The sequence below is a fragment of the Thrips palmi genome, unplaced genomic scaffold, assembly GCF_012932325.1.
Source record: "Thrips palmi isolate BJ-2018 unplaced genomic scaffold, TpBJ-2018v1 HiC_scaffold_5, whole genome shotgun sequence".
Classification (NCBI taxonomy): domain Eukaryota; kingdom Metazoa; phylum Arthropoda; class Insecta; order Thysanoptera; family Thripidae; genus Thrips; species Thrips palmi.
In genome coordinates, this window is record NW_023144632.1 from 4665955 (window position 1) to 4687699 (window position 21745).

General features: G+C 59.5%; 1 protein-coding gene across 1 annotated transcript in view; it reads right to left on the bottom strand.

Annotated features, from left to right (window-relative positions):
* The window catches only part of LOC117650784, a 40842-nt gene that overhangs the window by 12756 nt on the left and 6341 nt on the right, over nucleotides 1-21745 (bottom strand). Inside the window, exons 2-21 of the mRNA XM_034394387.1 lie at nucleotides 12397-12467; nucleotides 11612-12317; nucleotides 11006-11512; nucleotides 10570-10743; nucleotides 10183-10476; nucleotides 7159-7259; nucleotides 6842-7072; nucleotides 5147-5348; nucleotides 4708-4838; nucleotides 4551-4653; nucleotides 4345-4439; nucleotides 3995-4015; nucleotides 3341-3456; nucleotides 3102-3264; nucleotides 2694-3013; nucleotides 2482-2619; nucleotides 1980-2318; nucleotides 1227-1643; nucleotides 748-1057; nucleotides 294-629 (exon numbers count right to left, since the gene is read on the bottom strand). Coding sequence (XP_034250278.1) covers nucleotides 294-629; nucleotides 748-1057; nucleotides 1227-1643; nucleotides 1980-2318; nucleotides 2482-2619; nucleotides 2694-3013; nucleotides 3102-3264; nucleotides 3341-3456; nucleotides 3995-4015; nucleotides 4345-4439; nucleotides 4551-4653; nucleotides 4708-4838; nucleotides 5147-5348; nucleotides 6842-7072; nucleotides 7159-7259; nucleotides 10183-10476; nucleotides 10570-10743; nucleotides 11006-11512; nucleotides 11612-12317; nucleotides 12397-12418 — 4726 coding nt within the window. The 5' untranslated portion in view covers nucleotides 12419-12467. The remainder of the gene's footprint in view (nucleotides 1-293; nucleotides 630-747; nucleotides 1058-1226; nucleotides 1644-1979; nucleotides 2319-2481; nucleotides 2620-2693; nucleotides 3014-3101; nucleotides 3265-3340; nucleotides 3457-3994; nucleotides 4016-4344; nucleotides 4440-4550; nucleotides 4654-4707; nucleotides 4839-5146; nucleotides 5349-6841; nucleotides 7073-7158; nucleotides 7260-10182; nucleotides 10477-10569; nucleotides 10744-11005; nucleotides 11513-11611; nucleotides 12318-12396; nucleotides 12468-21745) is intronic.

Consider the following 21745-nt stretch of genomic DNA (forward strand, 5'->3'; position numbering starts at 1 on the left):
TAAACGACAGAGAAAGAAGAAGTAAAATACGAAAAAAGGACAAATACAAGCTGAAAATGAGACTCGAATTTTACTTTTCCAGTAGCCCGACTCCCCTCGGAGTTCGCCGAGCGAGCAGCCGAGCGAGCCGAGCGAGCCCAGAGAGTGCAGTGGGCGGAGGCGCCCTGGCGTGGCGTTGCCGTGGAGGTAGGCTCCCCCCGGGCAGCCACTGGCCGAGGACTGTGACGGGGACCTGGTGGTGCGGCCGAAGCCGTAGGCACTGCCAAAGGCACTGGCGCGAGCGGCTGGCTTACTTCCTGGGGGCGGCCTAAGCAGATCATCCAAGCTAAACGTGCGCGCTGTGGCCCCGGCGAGGCCCAGGGGCTGGTCCGACGGGCTGTGCGAGGCGTTCAGGCTGAGGATGGACGGCTTGCGGATACCCAGTCGGCCGAGCAGGGAGCGGGGCGGCTGCGGCCCCGAGCCTTCTCGGCTACCGCTGCCCCCGTTGCTCCCGGAGCCTAGGTCTCCCCTGCTGCCGCCCGTACCGGAGCCGGTGCCGCCCGTCGCCGAGGCGGCCAGCGAGTGCGACCCGCCCACACTACCGGACAGCTGGTCGCGCAGTGACGAGCCTCGCGAAGGGTAGATGCCGCCTGCGCAAGAGAGGCTTCGTTAAGACTTAGAGCAGCCACGCGTTTCTCCTGCTCCACCTGGACAGCGCCTGGCCCATGGCTTGGCCCATGGCCTGGCCCATGGCATGGCCTGGCCTACCTGAGCGATTCCGGTCCGCCTCCTCGGCCAGGAGCTTCTCCAGCTTCTCCGGGAAGTGGCGCTTGGCGCACCAGAAGAGGCCGATGACGCCCAGGACGGCCGTGACGGTGATGAGGCCCAGCCAGAAGGGCTCCTGCAGCATGCGCTCCGACAGCGGCTTGAAGGGCACGGTCATGCGGCGCTCGCACTTGGGCCCCTCCCACCAGGCGTGGCAGCGGCAGTGGAACGTGTCGCCCTTCTCGTGGCACTCGCCGCGGCCCTCGCAGGGGTTGTCCTGGCAGGGCTTGGCGCGGATGTTGCACAGGTTGCCCTGGAATCAGCGCGGAGCGTCAGCGCTTGCACCGCGTCCACACGACCGCCACATCAAACGGAACTCGAATCAAACACAGACCAGTAATCTATTCGCTTGACCACGTCCTTGATTCGAGTTCCATCGTCTGCCAAGCTTCTTCCAACGGGCGTCGTCGGTAAAGGCCTACCTTGTAGTGAGGCGCGCAGGAGCAGCGAAAGGACACCGGCGTGAGGATGCACTTGCCCCAGACGCACGGCTCCAGGTCGCACTCGGTGAGGCCGCACAGCAGCCCCGTGAAGTGGCCCTTGCACTCGCACACGCGCCGCCGGTCGCGCGCCAGGCACTTGCCGTCGTTCTGGCAGGGGTTGGGCGAGCACGACTCCACGCTCCACGACACGTTGTTCATCCGCACCAGCTTGACGCGGTAGTCCTCGTCTGCCAGTGGCTGGATGGTGGCGTTGAGGTTGACGCCCGCGTCGCCGCCGCGCTGCCACAGCTGCAGCGTGTTGAGGAAGGAGGTGATGACGATGGGCGCGGCGGTGGCGTCGGGCGCCTCGCACAGCGTCCACGACGAGCCGTTGGGGTCGGTGTAGGAGTCGCGGACCTCCAGGTGGCCCGCGCCGCCCGCGCACGCCGCGCCCGCGCGCACCAGCACCACGCCGAACAGCTGCAGCTGCAGCCGGGTGCCGAGCGGCGCGATGAAGCGCTGTAGGAAGTTGACGTTGACGGGCGGCGGCGCCGGGAAGTTGAGGTGCCGAATGGGCAGCAGGGTGGCGTTGGCCTGCAGCTGCACCACCACCTCCTCGGGGTCCTGCGCCACCGCGCGGTACGTGGCGCGGAAGCCGCGGCCCCGCGGCAGCCCCAGCGTCGTCAGCACCACGTCCAGGCGCTCGCCCGCGGACAGCAGCACGCCGCCAGACACGGGCGAGGCCGTGGGAACCACGCGCCGCCCGGCGCCCAGGTCCACCCACACCGACGCCTCGCCGGACAGGTCCACGTCGGAGAACTCGAGCCACACGCGGCGGCCAGTGGGCGCGCGGATAACGGCGGTGCACTGCAGGTTGGGCAGCAGCTTGTGCGGGTAGAACGGTGACGTGAGCACGCCCTCCCGGGCGCTCAGCGTCTGCTGCGGACACCCGGACACGTCCACGGCGGTCCACGACCCCAGGAAGCCCGCGCCCGCCACGGAGTAGTCGGCGTGGAAGCGGAGCATGGCCTCGTTGGACGCGGAGACGAAGTCGAACCGGTCCATGGCGGAGTGGTGCTGCCCGCAGATCACCTGGAAGGCAGACCACGTGGATGACCCTGGTTCGAATCCAAGTGGCAGCCCGGCCTCCCTTTTGCCCCCCCCCCCTCTCTTTTCCTCCTCCTCCTCCTCCTCCTCTCTCTCTCTCTCTCTCTCTCTCTCTCTCTCTCTCTCTCTCTCTCTCTCACCCACTCACCTTGCGCCGGCCCTGCCTCGCCCCGCCGTGGCCGTCCGACAGCTCGATGAAGTCGTAGAGGCACTGCGCCTGGGACTCGAGGTCGACGCGGGCGAAGCGAATGACCGCGCGGGTCTGCGGCGGCCCGACCAGGCGCACCTGTGGCCGCGGACCGAGCAGGTAAGTCACCACAAACGCACCGCGACGTACTTGAGAATGATTCGCCACAGTACCTGGTAGTCGAGGTTGGCGGGGTACCCGGACGGGTAGCCGGGCGAGGACAGGTCGCCGGGCTCGGTGACGGTGCTGTTGAGGCTGCCGCCGCCTACGGCCAGAAGGGGCGTCTGCTGGCGGCGGCACACATAGCCGCCCACCGCCGAGCACTTCCGCGGCCGCCAGTACAGCCCCGAGGGCAGCGCCACTGACGGCGAGCTGAGCCACTGCAGCCCCAGGCACGACGACGGCAGCTGCGAGTCCACCGAGTCCTCGGGGTTGTCGTCCTCGCCGCCAGGCTCCACGGGGTCCGGCAGTGACGACGGCGACGGGATCCAGCCTGCGCCGAAACAAAGCCCCGTTATTGCACGCAGCCTTCTTGTAGGAGGGACAAGAAGTCGTTTTGCTCGTCGGCGGTGCGGCCTCACCCGTGAAGGACATGGCCTCGCCGCTCAGCCACTGCCAGCGGCCCTCCAGGCCCAGCATGCCCCCCAGCCAGTACGTGTTGGTGGTGGTGTAGTCCGCCGAGTGCCTGATGCGCTCCACCACGAAGTCCTGCTCCGCCGTGCTGTACACCTCGGCCAGTTCCGCCTGCGAAAGACACGCATGAGAGGAGCGCCACCCTGCCCAGCCCAACCCACGAAAGGGCTTGGCTCCGAGGACGTACCTTGAGGCCCTGACACACCTGCCTGGCCGTCTGCCAGGTGACCTGCGGGAAGCTGACGACCAGAAAGCACGAGTTGTTGAAGCTGTGCAGGCGGCCGTCGGGGCACTCCATCGCCACTGGAACAGGAAGAGTAGGGGGCTGCAGGAGCCGGCAAGGCCACAAAAAGTAAAGAGATAAGACGGAAAAGAACACAAAAAATAACGGGATGAGAAGGCTAACGGCCGTGGCCTACTCCTACTCCTACTCAGACCTCTATGTATGCAGAATAGACTAGTTTCATTTTGCTTCAGCAATGAATATTTTCAGCCCTCTAAAGTAGAAGCTTCTCTGCAGGGAGGTGCGGAACAAGGGTGTTCTAAAAAGCAGAGTACTACGGATGTATAGACTTTTGTGGTGCATACAAGTAAAATACGCCCCCGTAAATCGTTCATCGCGTTTCGAGTAAAAACCGCTGGGGAGAGTCGTCGGTGAGCGCCGCATGGCTGGAATCTGGGGCCCCACTTAATTCAATGTTCTTTTTAAAGAAAAACAGGGAAACGATGCGAAGAGGTGTTTTTACGTACGTATGGGGGGCAGAAAAAACTATTGCTCTATCTACGCCACTGCCTGGCTGCCTGGCGCGCTAGGCTAACGCCCTCTTTGCGTCTTACTCACCGGGAGCTTCGAACTGGTCCGCTAACACAACACAGACAACCCCATCAGTAAATCAGCATTGCAAAACGGACCCCAGCCAGCCCGCCTCCAGACAGGAGGGGGCGGCGAAAACCCTGATCTAGTCACAGTGACGAAACACACAACCCCACCGACGGTGTTCGCGACATCTAACATCCACCAGTGACAGAGAAAACAGGAAGAGACACACAGGCATGCTGGTAAATATGAGAAACATCCACAACCCGCATGCGTCAGGCAGAGAACACGGGAAGAAAGTTTGGTGCGACATACGCCGGGCCCGACCGCGGTGCCGGCGGTGCCACAGCCAGCATGCCACCAGTTCAACTGACCTGTCTCGGCAGAAACTCGGGCCTTAAAGCCCCCGAAGTGGTGGCTGTAGTCCGACACGAAGCGCAGTCTGAGGCGAGGGCCGCGGCTCGCGTACCTGCCACAACAAACATCATAACAAATACGTTAAGGCACGCAAAGTTGGCCTCGAATTCCCCGGTCAACAAGCATCAAGTTCAGTGAGAGTGCTTCGAGCTTCAAGCCTCACCGCAGCAGCTTGAGCTTTTCGCTCCAGTCGCCGCAGTAGCGGTGGTGCTCCTTGCCGACCACCACGTGGCCCTCCAGCCCCAGGTGCGCCGCGGCGGGGTCGTGCGGCCCGGGCCCGGGGGCAGGGCCGGCAGGGCCCGCCGCGCGGATCGCGTTGCTGGACGTGTTGCCGAGGCCGAGCGGCGCTGCCGGCCCTGCTGGCCCCAGGCCGGGGTGCAGGGACGGGTCGGCGGCGTTCGGGACGTCCTCCTGGTCGTCCTCGCGGATCGTCAGGTAGTCGTAGCTGCAGCTGCGGCACAGAGGGACGCCGTCAGCGGCTGCCAAGGCCGAGGTTACTGCCCTGTAGGGCACAGTGGGCCAGAAGACCGGTAGGCGGCCAACACTCTAGACGCGTTTTGTGCTCCAGAGTCGCTAAATGGGACTCGAATGGAACGTGTGACCCCTCCAATGGATTCCTCGTTCGGAGAGCAATCCATTGGTGGGGTCACACGTTCGGTTCGAGTCCCATCTAGCGACTCTGGAGCACCAAACGCGTCTAGAGTTTTGGCCGCCTCCACCGGTCTTCTGGCCCACTGTGGAGAGGCGGGCTTCACTTACTAGGGCTCTTTCTCCATGACAAACTCCTCGAAGTCCAGCACGATGCGGTAGCCCGGCGGCGCCGTGATGTCCACGTCGCACTGCGCGTTGTCCGGGTAGGCGCGCGGGAAGCCAGGGCTGCTGACGATGGCCCTGGGCGTCTCTCTGGTCAGCAGCACCGACCGCGTGCAGTCCCCTGAGCCCCACTGCTCGCCGCCCGAGTCTGCCAACGAGATTGCCGTCATAGATTCCAGTGTGCCACGCGGTGCTCGTTAACGCCGCCGCGCCGCACGGACGGAGCCCACGGCCAACGGAACGCCTGGAACGCCCACGCGGCACGAGGCAGCAACAAGCGGGGAGGGGAGAGGGCGCGCGGCGCTGTAAGTCGCGCGTGCAAGCCCCACCGGGGGCACGTATGGATTTTTTGAATGGGTGGCTGGAACAGCATTATGAGGGGCATGGGGGCGGGCAGCAGCCCACTCGCCTTTGTGAGGCACGCGGAAGTGAAGTGGTCGGGCCGACGGCGGACGGGCCGACCATGCCGACCGCACGGGGCGAACTCAGTCGAGCGGCGGCCCCAAGTGCCGCGCATACCTTCCTCCCCCCCCCCCCCCCCCCGCCCCGCCCCGCCGGCACACGTCACGTTCACCTGCGCCGAGAAGAAGGACGCAACTGCGGGGCGCTGCCGTGGAGCTACGGCGCTACGGCCCATTGGCGGGGCGGGGCGGGGCGAGGCGGGGCGAGGCGGGGCGAGGCGGGGCGGGGCGGGGCGCATCGCCCAGCGGCCGCTTCCGGCCTTCGCGGCCTCCTCAAGTTGTGTGAGATGATAGACCGGCATGCAAATCAGTGAGCCATGTTTAATGCATGGACCGCAGCCAAAGCCCTGCGGCTGTCCACCCGCGCGGCCCGTAAGCCGCGGCCCGTAAGCCGCGGCCCGTAAGCCGCGGCCCGTAAGCCCGAGCAAGCTGGCCAGGCCCCGGCCACCCCGGCCGGCCAGGGCCCGGGGCGCAGTGCGCAGTGACGGCATCGCGGCGGACGAGGATTACACGTGTACCAAACAAACTGGCTAACAGGGGCCGCCGGGCGAAACGACGCCACACGACGCCAGGAGAGGTGGCGTGACCCGTGCAGGCGAACGCGATGGCTCTTTCAAATCCAAGTTCTCAATCATTGCCACTCGTATCCAGCACGCAATAGTACCAATAGATTGCCCGTCGAACGAGAAAACTGTTGACGCCGCCACGTGTAAGATGCGAGCCTTGGAAGAGACCAGACGGTCCACTGAGAGGCGGTGCGTTGCCGGCTTTGCCCCGGTCAGCCAGGCAGCAGCCAGGCAGCGGGCAGCCCCAAGAGGGAAGGAAAGGCCGAGGGCCGCACAGTGCGGCGCGCAGCAATAATCGAATCATAAGAGCGCTGTGCCGCCGCCGCGTCTCCTGGGGCGCGCTGGCCGCGCCGGCGGGGGGGGGGGGGGGGGGGGCGAGGGGGGGGGGGGGGGAGGGGGGGGCGAGGAGGCGGGGGCGTCGATTAGTGGGAAAGCAGCCCAGCGAGCACGGCCGCGGCGCCGCGGCCGCGTCACGGCTGCGTGGCTCCGAGCACGACTACTTAGCGCGATTGCTGCGACGAACAGACTGCAGCCGTCATGCGAAACTAATCCAATCAACGCGGCGGGGAGGGGCGGGGCGGGGTCGGCGTGTCGCTTCACTCCGCTTCACTCACACTGTGCGTCGCGCGGCCGCTCGCACAGGAAGTGGTTGCGCGTGCTGCAGTCGCGGTCGTTCCACCGAAAGGAGCTGTCCAGGGGCTGGATGGCGGCGGCGGGCGCGGAGGCGGCGGGCGGCGGCGGCAGCAGGAACGCCCGCCGCAGCTCCACGCAGTCCTGCGCCGAGAAGCCGTCGTCGTTGGGCTGCCGGTTGTAGCCGCCGTGCTGCGTCCAGCCAGGGAACCAATCTGCGCAGAACGTGACCGGGTTGGACAAGGAGGTCAACGCGACGCGACGCGAGACGCGAGTCAGCACTGCATCGCTCAAAGCTTACTCGTGTAGGAGAAGGGCAGCGAGTCCGTCCACCGGAAGTCGCCCTCGTTGGTGACGTCGGAGGCGCCCACCCAGTACGAGTTGTGGTCCGAGTAGCCGGGGCTGCAAACACAAGAGCGCGCCACCAGCTCAACAAAGTGCACATCCACGCCTGCGTTTTTTATTCCTTTACTGCGAGCGATAAAAGGGCGGGTTTCGCGCCGCAACGGCGGTCGCGTCGCTGCCCCGCACTCTCGCCATGAAAGCGAAAAAAAAAAGGCCGATATTATATACACGCAGCGTGTACGCAACAATGGTAAAAATTATTTAAACGCCGCGTGGCAATAATATATACATTAGAACAACACACGCAGCGTGTCTGAAATCACAAAAGTATTATGTACACGCCGGAAGGGCCTTTCCACGCCGGAAAGGCTTTTCCAGCGTGTACATAATAAAAGCAGCTGTTTCCATCACGCAGCGTGTCTGCAAGCGCTCTTAAATTATTTGCACGCTGGAAAATCTCTTCCAACGCTGGAAAAGCTTTTCCGGTGTGTCAATAATAAAGGAGGGTGTTATTTTTACGCAGCGTGTTTGCAACTCCCTATATTATTATTTGCACTCCTGTTTTGAGGCCAGCCAGGAGATGAGATGCCTACACTCTACAAAAAATGTCCTGTCAACGCCGTTAATTTATTACCAATGTTTGCTGTTATGCAATTCACGGCGTTAGCTGTGAACTAGTTCACGGCGTTCACTGTGATCTCGGTTACAGTGTTCACTGTGATCTGGCCACAGTAAACGGCGTGAATTGGAGCCTGATTTGCAGCTTTTCGGTGCTGAGCGGCGTCAAACTCACAGTGTTTACTGTGGACCAGATCACAGTAAACACCGTGAACAAGATCACAGTGAATCGCGTGAGCAGATCACAGTAAACGCTGTGAATTGACCAACAGTGAAAACTGGTAATAAATTAACGGCATTGACAGGACATTTTTGGTAGAGTGTAGGAGGAAGCCGACCGGGTGTGTCGCCTCGTGGTCCAGTGGATACGTGCCTGCATGCCACTCTTTTGGCAAGGGTTCGAAACTTGGAGAATTTTTTCAAAAGATGCGTGCACATAATTTTTCGGCATTCAAGGGACACGCGGCGTATGAATAATAGATCGTCGGTTGTGCAGACGCTGCGTGTCGCGTGTCGCCGAAAAATTATGTGCACGCATCCTTTGAAAAAATTCTCCAAGTTTCGAACCCGGGCCAAAAAAGTGGCATGCAGGCACGCACCCACTCGACCACGAGGCGACACACCCGGTCGGCTTCCTCCTAGGCATCTCTATCTCCTAGCTGGCCTCAAAACAAGAGTGCAAATAATAAAATAGGGAGTTGCAAACACGCTGCGTAAAAATAACACCCTCTTTTATTATACACACGCCGGAAAAGCTTTTCCAGCGTGTAAATAATTTTAGGGGGCTTGCAGACACGCTGCGTGCAAAAAACGGCTGTTTTTATTATATACACGCTGGAAAAGCTTTTCCTGCGTGTATATAATGAAAATGGCGTTATTTGCACGCCGCGTGTATTTAAGTTGCTTTTTATTATATAAACGCTGCGTGTCTATAATCACTTCGAAAAAAAAAAAAGGGTGGACGCAAACCGAGTTAGCGCCGCGGCCCAGCCGGCGGCGTCGCGTCGCGGCGCGTCCACCCCCACCGCGTCCGTCCCCATCGAGTCCGTCCCCGGCAAGCCCAGCTGTCGACCCCAGCGTGTCCACCAGACCCGTGTGGACAGGAATAGCGGTGTATAATCGACCGTCCGTTCCCACAAAACCAGAATCAACATGGCGCACGCGCGAGGGGCGCCCTGAGTCCCTGAGGGCCGAAACAAAACGGACTTGGAAAAAGAACGCAAAAAAAACCCATAAAACCGGGGGACGGGGCTCTGCGCGCTCTGCGGATGCGGGTCGGCTAGACTAAGCAAACCTGTTGAACCGCCGTGCTCCACGGCCCCACGCCTCGGACCCTCTCACGACCACCACCAAGTTTCAACACGGAAAATTGGCAAGGGCACTCAGACAGCAAAATCCATTTTCCAAAGCACGCCGTTGAGGTTCTCATTTCGCCCCTTGTTCAGACCACGACACTCTGGAGGAAACCAAAAAGATACCTTTTCTACGCATTTTCCAAACAAATAATAAAAGTTCACCGTTTCTTTCCGCCCGGAGGTCGTAGGTAAGATGGCCTTGTTGGGCCAGGGCCGCTACGTCTGAGCCAATGTATCAAGGAGCTCGGGGCCCTCAAAGGAGTCCACGATTAGGCACGATGGGACCGAGGAAGTAGGGCGCTGTCAAGACGGAAGGGATATTGGACGAGCAGCGGCATCGGCTCCCGAAGGCGGGCCCCCCACCCCGCCCCACCCCACTGGCAGCAGTTCCAGCTTAACTTTTCCCGTTACGGCGGTACCCTTTGGTCCAACTCCATCCCTTACACCGCCACCACGACACCACGGGCACCCTGATTCGGACGGGCAGGTGCGACCCCAACGCCAGACAGACCGCCCTGGGCCGACCTCTGGCCTGAATAAACCAGGCCAGGGTAGACACAGTCGCCATCATCAAGTCACCTGTGAAGACGGCAAAGGAATACTGGAAAGCCCCTCCCTCTCCCCTCAGTCCGCGTCGAACCCTTGGACACGAGGGCCGCCCTGGCTTTTAGGTGCACAGCCAATCCAAGAGTCAATCCGACTGCGCTGCCAGGCTGCCGGGAGCGACGGCAAGGCGCACAGACACTGGTAGACGTCGCGAAGTGGTCACCGTGCACGTCGCGGTCGCTTTGACCCGCTTGGCTTGGCTGTGACGCGGGGCGAGCGACGGCGGGGACGCTCGGCCGACTCGGTTCAAAGGGAATCGGAGGGCCGCCCTAATGTAAGTGCCCTCGAGTCTCCGAGTGCCCCGCCCCGCCCCGCCCCGCCCCGCGCAACCACCCCAGCGCCACAACGCACGCGTGCACGCAGGGTCCACGTCCACTCCGTCGACGCACCGCGCGTCCTACCTGTTGGTGAGCAGGTCGTCGATGGCGCGCTGCGCCTCTTGGTCCGTGATGGACGCCAGGTGGCCGCCCAGGCGCCGGCACTCGGTCTCCGCGTCGGCCCAGCTCAGGCGGAAGTCCTCGACGGCCGAGACGCAGAACTGGCCGACGGCGACCCAGCCGTACGAGCAGCCCTGCACGACGCGGCGCACGGGCCGCGCGTCGTAGTCCAGGCGCAGCGGCACGGCGGCGGCGCCCATGGCCACGGACAGGCGCAGCGTGTTGCGCGACGACACGAAGCGGAACTGGCGGGCCGGGCTGTCGCGCGACGCGCAGTGCGTCCACGAGGTGACGCCGTCCGTCAGGTTGAGCCACGTGCCGAGGCACGCCGGCCCCGCCGCGGTGGGCGACGGCTGCGGCGGCTGCGGGCTCAGCGCGTCCGAGCCCACGATCACGTCGTTGTAGTTCTGGCGGCGCACCCTGCGGCCCGGCGTCGCGTCCTCCTCGCTGCTCTCCTCCGACGAGGACATGGACGAGGACGCGAGCGACAGCGTGTCGTTGCTGTAGTCGGACGCCTCCATGTTCCTGTCAGACAAAGTAGCACTTCGTGAAGCGACCCACTCAAGCCTTCGAGACGTAAGAATGAAGCCCGTGTCGTGTTTGAAGACGCCCTCCTCGTAAATGGCGAGGTTTACATCGTTGTGGATATATAAAAGTAACCTAGTTTCAAGATTGAACAACGTTTTGTTGCCCTGAACGCGGGTAAGTATTGCAGTTTGCGGGGCATGGCCCCTAAAGCCTAGTTACGACTCGCTGCCGTAAAAGGCTGAAAGGCCTTCCGCCTTACCGTGTCAGCGCCATGGCCTGGGCGGCCTGGGCGGCCGGCGCGTGCAGGGGGTCGTCGAGGAGGTCCGCGGCCCGGTGCCCCCGCAGCATGGCGTCGCGCAGCAGCTCGGCGACGCGCGCCGACGACGGCGTGGGCCGCTTGGCAGGTGCTTGCGGTGTCTGCGGTGCCAGCGGGGCCAGTGTGGGGCCGTCCCTCCTGGACCGCGCCCTCTTCGGCCTCGTCGCGCTCACGGCGGCAGTCGGGCCGTGGCGCGCCGAAGACCGGTGGTAGGCCGTCGTGGCGGAGCTCGTCGTCGACGTGAACGACGTGGACCCCAGCGTCGCGCCCACCGTCGGCGAGTCAGACACCACCATGTCGGGCAACTCAGTGACCACGGCGAGCACCGTATCCGCGCCCGTGGACGGTATGTCCGCGTCAGTGCCTTCCTCTTCCTCAGAGGACTGCGGACCCATGTTGATGTCCACTAGGTCCGGCACCGTCCCCGGGCTGGGCTCGCCGACCAACAGCCTGCAGCAACGAGACGGTCTCAAAGACGGTCGCAAAGCCAGCCGGGCCGAGCGCCTCGGTGTACAAAGCGCGCAAACAGCGAGCAAACTGTGGACTTACCTCAAGTTGACGTGGTAGCCGTGGGGCAGAGTCACGCTGAAGGAGCAGGTGAGGCCGGGGGAGGCCGCTAGCGGCACGGACGCGTTCGAGTGCACCAGCGCCACCTGGTGGCAGTAGTCCACGAGGCGGTAGCGCAGCGCGAACACGGGGGAGCCGTGCACGCGGAGGGCGGGCGCCTTCTGGAAGTGCAGGCGGCGCTGCGAGGCGGCCAGCTCCTCCAGCTTGCCGCACAGCTTGGTGTTGGAGGGCGTGCTGGACTCTGGCACTGCCCCCGCCTCCGTCCGGGGCGTCAGGTTGGGGTCGCCGATGTGCAGCCAGCCACCAGACGAGCAGGCGACGTTGAGACGCATCAGGTCGACCAGCAGGCCCATCGCCCTGGCCGGGTAGCCTTCTCTGATCACATCGTCTCCGTCGACGCGCTGGTCGTCCTGGGGCCCGACGTCCCGCCGGCGGTTGGCCATGACGCGCACCTTGGCGTCGCGGCGGCGCCGGTCCAGCTGCTGGCGACGGATGTCGTTGCTCTCCGCGTCCGGGCCCGACGGTGCCAGCGCCGGCGGCGGCACGGAGAAGGCGAGGGGGCGGCCGGCCACAAGCACGGCGTCGTCCTCGTGGAGGCTCCTCGAGGGGAACCACACCAGGCAGTCGGTGTGCGGCAGGTCCAGCCAGGACAGGTCGCCCCAGGACGGCCACAGCCACAGCGTGCAGTCTACGACAGAGAGCAGCAGTTCAATATTGCAGAGCGCTCCCTCCACATCACGGCAACAAAGAGCGGAGCGGAGACGTACCTTTTCTCATTAGCAGGTGCATTTCTTTTTGGTAAATGTGGTGCGAGTCGTCAGCTAGTCTGTATCGCAATCTGCAACAAAAGAGACGGTACACGGTTAAACGAGCTCTGCCGGCGCCGCACTGCGAGGCCCTCCGCGGCGCTCCAAGGTCACGGTGCAATATCTCCGCCAAGAGGCGCGACAGCTGACCAGACAGCGCGAGCCAGGTCGCACGCCGCCAGCAATGACAGCGGCGGAGAGGCAGCGAGCCATCGAGGCCAAACTAAATTATTCGTTTCTCCCGCCAGCCAGCCAGACTGAGAGGCGACACTGAGGATTTATTGGAAGGGTCGCCTCCAGGCCCCCTGCCGCGGCCCCTGGCCCACCCAGGAGGGCGGGAGTTGCGGGGGTCGCGGCCGCGTGCCCACAGCGCAGCGCGCGCAGCGGGACGAGAGCGGGACTGGGGCGGGACGGGGACGCCACCCCGTCAGTCAACCATGACGCATAAATCTTTCACGCGCCTGATGGAGATGCCGCCACTTTGAAATCCATGGCCCGACACGTCGCTGGCGGGGCGGGGCGGGGCGGGGCGGGGTGGGGTGGGGTGGGGTGGGGCGGCGGCCGGGCGTGGCGTGCCTGCGAGCGGCCGTCCCCCGCCGTGCCGCCTCCCCAGAGGTCGCCCACCACGACACGCGACACGTCACGCGACACGTCACGCCACACGTCACGCCACACACGCACGTCTTCCTCCGTTCATGAGGGCAGTTTGTTTTCGCAAAAGACATTTTCACTTTGCTTTTTCTTTCCTTTTGAAGATGAAAGGAAGGGAAAGAGATGGGCGAGGGGGTCGTCGCGGAGGTCGGAGGCTGCCCGGAGGCTGCCCGGCCCGGTCGATGGGCAGACCGGACGCGGCGCCAAATTTACGGAGGGTTTGGCGGAGGTGGCCGACGTGGCCGGGAATGCGGAATGTATCGCCAGGACGGTCCAGGTCCGTCCGTCCGTTTCTATCCTGTCTGTCTGTCTGTCTTCTGTCTGTCGGTTCGCGCCTCGGCCTGTCTGTCCGCACGTCCAGAACATCGAGGGCCTCAACACGGCGTCATCTCCGCAGCGGACACAGCCACCCTGAACAAGCACCGAGCGGCCCACCACACCAACGAGAGGAGAGAGAGAGAGAGAGAGAGAGGGAGAGAGAGAGAGAGAGAGAGAGAGAGAGAGAGAGAGAGAGACGGGGGGAGGGAGTGGGGAGCATAGTCCGAATTTTATGGCGTGTGACGGAGAGGAGGAGGAAATGAAATTGGGGCGAGGGGGGCGGAGGGGAGGCAGAGACGCTGGTGATGGTGATGAGTCGCATTTACGGCGAAATATGAGAGGGTGGGAGGCGCGGCAGCGGAGATTGCAGCAGGAGAGCGAGGGAGCACTGATGCAGCCTGCAGTGCACACGTCGCAGTGCAGTGCAGCGGCGCCAAGGGCAGGCGGGGCAGGCGGGGCCATCAACAACAGCGCTTCATTCCCCCTTTTCTCCTCGTCGCAACACAGGACTCGCTGTGCTGCCACCCCTGCCGCCACTTCCTCCGCGCCATGGCAGACTGCCTTCTCCAGCCCCCCCCCCCCCCCCCCCCCCGCGACTCTAGCCACTCCAGCGCCAATTAAACGGATTCCGCTTGTTTGTGGCGTCGCGCCTCCGCCACGGCGGTCCTCTCGAAGGACTCTTCCTGAGGCGTCCCCGACGGCCTCTTTCTTGGCGGTTTCGTCGGTGGCCTCGTCGTCGGCGGCCTCTTCTCGGCGGTCACTTCTCGGTGGCGGTGGCCGTTTATTGCAGCTTTGGCCTCGCGGCCGAGGCCCGCCGACACTTTATTCGTCGACTTCCCCGTTATGACTGCGTCAAATGAGACGGCTCGCCGACGCCAACGGCAAGGCAGCGCGAGGTTGTCATCAACTTTGAAGCAGGTAATAGAGCCCCCCGCGGCCAAGGGCTGGCCAAGGGCTGGCCCGGCCCTGACGAACCCCTCAACGGCATCATGTCTTGCGGACTCATTCCCCCACCTCCGGTATGGCCGAGCTCCGACAACCTCTCCTCTCCCTTTCTCTGCCTCTCTTATTGTCCGCTGTATTCACGAGTTTTCCTTTTGCTGCACGCTCCGTCGGACGCACCGCACACGCATAGAAGTTCCTCCAAGTACTTTTCGATGGAAAAAAGCGCCCCTTTGTTGTTCGCAGCGACCTCATCAAAAGTACTCGTGACAGCATTCGGCTCATCGTGCCAGCAGACCTGTCATCAACGTTATCGGTGGACGTTCGATCTTGACACGACGTCCGGACTGCGATTTCCGCGCTGGCAAACATTGGCGCGACGCGGCCAGCTGTCCCCCTGCTGCCAAGCCGGGCGAATTATCATCCGCCCGCAACTCGATATGTATGGCCTTTTAGGCGGTACGGGCGTTTTGAAACGACAGCACGGAACCACACTCTCGTCCGCGTCCCCACGGCCTCGCATTCGCTGCATTCGCACGGCCGTGTCGAAGTGGATGACTAACGCAATCACTGCATGCACTCTGGCTGCCCGCCAGTGTGCATGCAGTGATATGCCATCAGGATTTTCTGATTGAATTTCTGATTTCCAATCAGAAATCAGGATTTTCCTGATTGATTTTCTGATTTCTGATTGTCAATCAGGAATTCTTTCTGATTTCTGATTGTCAATCAGAAAAAATCCTGATTGAGCACCGACATCAGAAAATTCCTGATTTCTGACGTCTGAGTGCCAATCAGAAATTTCCTGATATTTGATTTCTGATTGGCAATCAGACAATTTCTGACTGCTTTTCTGATTGCTGATTGCCACTCAGAAATCAGAAAAGAACATGAGGAAATTTTGATGGTGTCAAAGTAGAGATGCCTATAAAATGGAAAGTATTTGCGGTATCGGGTTCAAATTTGGTATGTGACATGTTCAGCCGATTTGACTAGGGCCATTTTAATTTCATACACATCGGATCACCTTTAGTAGCATATCGAGGCCTGATCACGAGCTATCGAAAATCGGACTTCAGATTTGGATCGGACTCAGTTTTGACCCCCCAGAGAAGTTATCATCAATTTTGAATGTGCCCCGACACGGTCATATTACCGATGTTTGAAGTTGTTTTACCAATCAGAACTGTCCACTCAGAAAAAAACACAATCAGAAATAGTCAATCAGAACTGGTACCAATCAGAAATCATCAATCAGAGGTGCGCGAAAATACATCAGGATTTTCCAATCAGAAAATATCCTGATTGACCAATCAGGAATTTCCTGATTGACCAATCAGGAATTTCCTGATTGACCAATCCTGATGAATTTTACACCAGTGTAGTCGTCCACTTCGACACGGCCGTGCGAATGCATGCGACAGTGCTTTTAATGTCGGCATTTTATTCTCCGCAAAAGAAAACTCGGAATTCTGATCCCACGAACATTTTTGTAAAATATTTGAATCGTTGTTTGATTACGAAGGTGACTTCGCGTGTTGTCATTTCTTCCGGAAATGAAAAATGTGAGCAAGTTTTGTGGTGTCTTTCCAGTAAAGTTCTAAACCTAAAACAATCTACGCGTTTGATCCAAGGACTGTGCCTGTGTCCGTCGCGATCAGGATTTCGGTTGTCTCGACGACGCCAGGAACATCACAAAAACGGGAGGATTCCTTTCACGGGGAAGTACAATCATCTCATCTCGCGTCGCGAGCCGCCTTGCCTCGCTCCCGATAAGCAAGTTAGCCGCTCGGAGGAATGCTGCGCCGCTCCGCCCCGCATTCTCGAGCGACGACGTCAAGAGAGGCCCGCCTGGAGCCCTGGGGCGTGCCGAGGCCCAACCTCTGCCCCCCGGGGGGCGCGCGGCGCGACAGACTGCATGCCTCCGCCGCGGCGGGTGCGTCTGCACTGAGATTCCAAACGCTATGCGACGGTCCCTATCGATAGGCTCGTAAGTCCGAGCGGCGGGAACGTAGGAGCGCAAGTCCGTCCGCCCGGGACATACCGTCGTATCTCGCCCGGGTCGCTACGTAGCGTGCTATCTTTGCATCATTCCGTATCTACATAGCACGCTACGTCGCGACCCGGGCGAGATACGACGGTATGTCCCGGGCGGACGGACTTGCGCTCTTACGTTCTCGCCGCTCGGACTTACGCGCCTATCGATAGGGACCGTCGTATGAGTATAGCACGTATGGTGCGATGCAGCTGAGATATCGCACCATACGTGCGATGCGATAGCCATATTGCACCCTTACGTGCGATGCACCCCGAAAGTGCCCTATGCTAATGCATGGGAATGGGGAGGCATTGCACTTCATGTGCGATGCTTTTGCATCGCACCAAGACGCTATACTCATAGCGTTTGGATTCTCAGTGTGTGTGCACGTCTGAGTGCGCCGTGTGTGTTGCAGGCGAAGCGACGAGGGAGCAGCGAGGCAGAGCGCGCGATTTGCGGACGCGGAGCGCGCTCTCGCCGGCGGCGCCGCGCAACAGTGCAAGGTATTTCCTAACTATTGGATGGAGGGTTTGGCGCGAAACAAGAGGCGAATGAATCAAGATTCTTCCGCTCCACCGATCCCACAGCCATTCGCTCCACCTGGCTGGTGCTGACGGGCTCCTGGCAGACTCCGGCCGTGGCACGGCGCCAGGGGGCCGCGGCACGGCGCGCCGTGGGGGGCCCCGCGGCGGGTCGCCCCCAACTAGGCCAGCAGACTGGCCGCCCCGCCCGGCCGCTCATCTCGGAGAAGAAGGACTTCCGGCGGCCCGTTTGTCACGCGGCACCGACGGGTCGCGAGACTCGTCGCGTCAGAGTCGCCGGCAAGTTCCCGAGTTCCGGCAGGAATGAAATTTGGCCCTCGATTTGGCGGGGCCCAAAGTTAGTTCATCCCTTCGGGTCGGTCTCGACATGCAGCCGCCGCCCCGGCGCGGAGTGCAGCCTGTGCAGCCCAGCCGCGCAGACTCCGGGGACGGTGCACTTTGAAAATGGGAGTCGTCACTTGATGACAATTTCAAGGCTAATTTTCCTTACAACAATGTCATCAAAAAAATTGATGACATTGTTGTCTCGCCCATTGTATAGGAGCTTATTGAAGAAAATGTCATCACTTTGTGATGAGATTGTCATGATTTGAAAGTGATGAAAATGTCATCCGCGTTTTTGTCATAAAGTGCGACTACAAATTTTCACAGTGTGCCGATCCGGGACGGCCCGCCGCGACGCCGCGAAAAATATTCAAGTCAAGTGTCCATAGGGCTGGAGCGAGAAACCGCATGGCCGCGCCGTGCAGTGCGGTACAGCTTTAGAAAAATTTCAGAGGTCGTGGGCAACATTTTTTAGCAGATGATACCTTTGCTATCTTTGCTTTAAAATATACACCTAATACTACGAGACACAAAGGTGTCAGCTAGCTTTTACTCTAGAGTCCAGAAACGAAGTGCGTATCCTAACAATATAGTAGGGGCGGGCTGCCGGGGCGGGATGGTGAGTCTGTCTGGCTGGCTGTGGCCGCGGCGCAGCCTGCGCGGAATTCAACAATGCCGCCCGGCTAGGCTCAGCCCCGCGGACCTCGCGCGGCAAGGACTCAGGCGGGCTTCGGCTCGGCATGTGTGCGGGGCACAGCTCGTCACCTCGTACCGACTTCGGAGCCACCTCTAAGGCAAGAAATGGCATAAGCGATGGCACCCAGGAAGCTGACGGAAGAACAGCGGCAGCGTGGAATGAGCCCATACTACCCCGTAGAAGAAAACCAAACGAGTATCATCTGCTTTCATTAACGTTCGTTGAATGAGATTTTTTGCGCCTTTTTCCTTTTGAATTTTTTTTAGCAGATGATTCCTTCACCACACTTGTAACATACTTAAAAATACTGTACACATGAAGGTGTCAGCGTGCTTTTACTCTCGATTCCAGAAACCAAGCGCGTATCCTAACAATATAATAGGGGCTGGCCGCCGGGGCGGGCTGGTGTGTCTGGCTGGCTGGCTGGCGGTGAGGCGCAGCCTGCGCGGACAATGGCACCGCCTACCCCCTCCTCGCGCGCGACGGCCCGCGCGCAACATTGACAATCCCTCTCCGCCTGCCACGTCTCAAAGGGTGGGTGACTCGGGCAGACCTCGGCTCTGCTCAGCTCGTGCCGGCTTCGGCGCCAGCTCGGCCTCGTTCGTTGAATGAGATTTTCAGAACTATCTTTGGAATGAGCCCATACTAAATGAGCCCAGAAGAAAACCAAACGAGTATCATCTGCTTTCATTAAGGTTCGTTGAATGAGATTTTTTGTTTGCCGTATACGGCTTTTGGTCTGCCTCATATGGTTTTTGATTTGCCGCATACGGTTTTTTGTTTGCCGTATACGGCTTTTGGTCTGCCTCATACGGTTTTTGATTTGCCGCATACGGTTTTTTGTTTGCCGTATACGGCTTTTGGTCTGCCTCATACGGTTTTTGATTTGCCGCATACGGTTTTTTGTTTGCCGTATACGGCTTTTGGTCTGCCTCATACGGTTTTTGATTTGCCGCATACGGTTTTTTGTTTGCCGTATACGGCTTTTGGTCTGCCTCATACGGTTTTTGATTTGCCGCATACGGTTTTTTGTTTGCCGTATACGGCTTTTGGTCTGCCTCATACGGTTTTTGATTTGCCGCATACGGTTTTTTGTTTGCCGTATACGGCTTTTGGTCTGCCTCATACGGTTTTTGATTTGCCGCATACGGTTTTTTGTTTGCCGTATACGGCTTTTGGTCTGCCTCATACGGTTTTTGATTTGCCGCATACGGTTTTTTGTTTGCCGTATACGGCTTTTGGTCTGCCTCACGGTTTTTGATTTGCCGCATACGGTTTTTTGTTTGCCGTATACGGCTTTTGGTCTGCCTCATACGGTTTTTGATTTGCCGCATACGGTTTTTTGTTTGCCGTATACGGCTTTTGGTCTGCCTCACGGTTTTTGATTTGCCGCATACGGTTTTTTGTTTGCCGTATACGGCTTTTGCTCTGCCTCATACGGTTTTTGATTTCCCGTATGAAAACGAAAAGTACGCTTTTAGGACGCTTTTAGGACGCAAACAGGACGCTGCAGGCTGGACTCGTACGCTTTTGGTGCGCAAACATGCGTCCTAGGACGCTTTTAGTCTCGAAGACGCGCGAGACTTGTACGCGGATAGGCCCCTCCGTTGGGTACTAGGGCGCTAGGAGTCCCGCCGTCCGCGCCCGAGGAGGGTACTAGTCCGCTTTTGGTACGCTCTAGACGGACTAGTGCGCGGAAGGTACGCTTGCAGGTGGGACTAGGGCGTGAAGAGGGCGCGCTAATGCCCGCACGGACTAGGGCGTTCGGAGTCCGGCACTTTTGCGGCCTCTTCACGTCCTAGTCCCTCATGCAAGCGTACCTTTAGCGCACTAGTCCGCAAGTGTTCAGGGGTTGGTGATTGAGTCATCGAGTGTTAAATGTTCAATGTCGTCCCTGCCCTTAGCGCTTCCAGCGCCTTTACTCGCAATCGCAATGCTTCTATAATGCCTATTTCAACTGGTGTCAATTTTGGTCAGAACACAGTGCTCAGTGATTGACATTTTAACGCTTTTCACATGGTTCAACACCAATACTACTATGAATCTCTTCCACTGTGCAGGGCTGCTGAAGACAAGCCCATTTCTGGTTCTAGTTCCACTCCTTGTTTTTAACTTGACGCGTGGTAAATGCGAGGGGGCAACCACATTGGATGTTTGGGGACACAATATTTCTGAGGGCCAAAGATTTCGTCGGATTTTGCAAGATTTTAAGCAATATTCCGCCCAAACTTAGCTTGTTTTTGGTCTTTTTAAAGGCAAGATTTCAGATTTCCCAGAGATTTTTAGCGCTTAGGTGACAAGATTTCTGGAGTGGTTGCCCCTTGGGTAAATGTATCTGTTCTATTTTGTTTGAACCGTACAAAATTTTACGTCTACGAAATATTTCGTACATATTTGTATGCGACACGTGACCAGTCATACTAGATGCCAAGTTCTATGCAAAGCAACCACCACGTTGAAAACCGCACCTCTCAATCTTGAAAGGCACGCCCGCCAGAGAGGAGGGAAGGGAGCGCGCGCACTGCCTGTGCGCTGAGCGCGCCACGCCAGTGAAGAGGCTCGCCTGCGGCCCCGGTCCCCATGTTCCAGGTTAGCGCAGTGGTCACCGTCCTCGACATCGAAGAGCCAGGCGAGTCATCAACGCAGCAGTCCGGGGATCGACTACCACTGAAGCCTGTGTCTCAGCAGCTGGTCGGGGCGGGGCCCGGGCGGCCCGGCGGCCCGGCGGCCCGGCGCTGGCATTCTTTTGGCGGGGATGCGTCAGGGGACTAGTCCGCTTTAGTCCCGCGCAGCGGACTGAAAGCGCCCTAGTCCCGCGCGGACTAGGGCGCGCGGAGGGCGCTTTTTGGGCGATTCTGTCCTGTTTACGTCCTAGTCCACCTGGAAAGCAGACTGAAAGCGAACAAGTCTGAGCCAAGGTCAAGCGTCCTGTTTGCGTCCTAAAAGCGTCCTAAAAGCGTACTTTTCATTTTCATACGGGTTGCCGCATACGGTTTTTTGTTTGCCGTATACGGCTTTTGGTCTGCCTCACACGGTTTTTGATTTGCCGCATACGGTTTTTTGTTTGCCGTATACGGCTTTTGGTCTGCCTCATATGGTTTTTGATTTGCCGCATACGGTTTTTTGTTTGCCGTATACGGCTTTTGGTCTGCCTCATACGGTTTTTGATTTGCCGCATACGGTTTTTTGTTTGCCGTATACGGCTTTTGGTCTGCCTCATACGGTTTTTGATTTGCCGCATACGGTTTTTTGTTTGCCGTATACGGCTTTTGGTCTGCCTCATACGGTTTTTGATTTGCCGCATACGGTTTTTTGTTTGCCGTATACGGCTTTTGGTCTGCCTCATACGGTTTTTGATTTGCCGCATACGGTTTTTTGTTTGCCGTATACGGCTTTTGGTCTGCCTCATACGGTTTTTGATTTGCCGCATACGGTTTTTTGTTTGCCGTATACGGCTTTTGGTCTGCCTCATACGGGTTTTGATTTGCCGCATACGGTTTTTTGTTTGCCGTATACGGCTTTTGGTCTGCCTCATACGGTTTTTGATTTGCCGCATACGGTTTTTTGTTTGCCGTATACGGCTTTTGGTCTGCCTCATACGGTTTTTGATTTGCCGCATACGGTTTTTTGTTTGCCGTATACAGCTTTTGGTCTGCCTCATACGGTTTTTGATTTGCCGCATACGGTTTTTTGTTTACCGTATACGGCTTTTGGTCTGCCTCATACGGTTTTTGATTTGCCGCATACGGTTTTTTGTTTGCCGTATACGGCTTTTGGTCTGCCTCATACGGGTTTTGA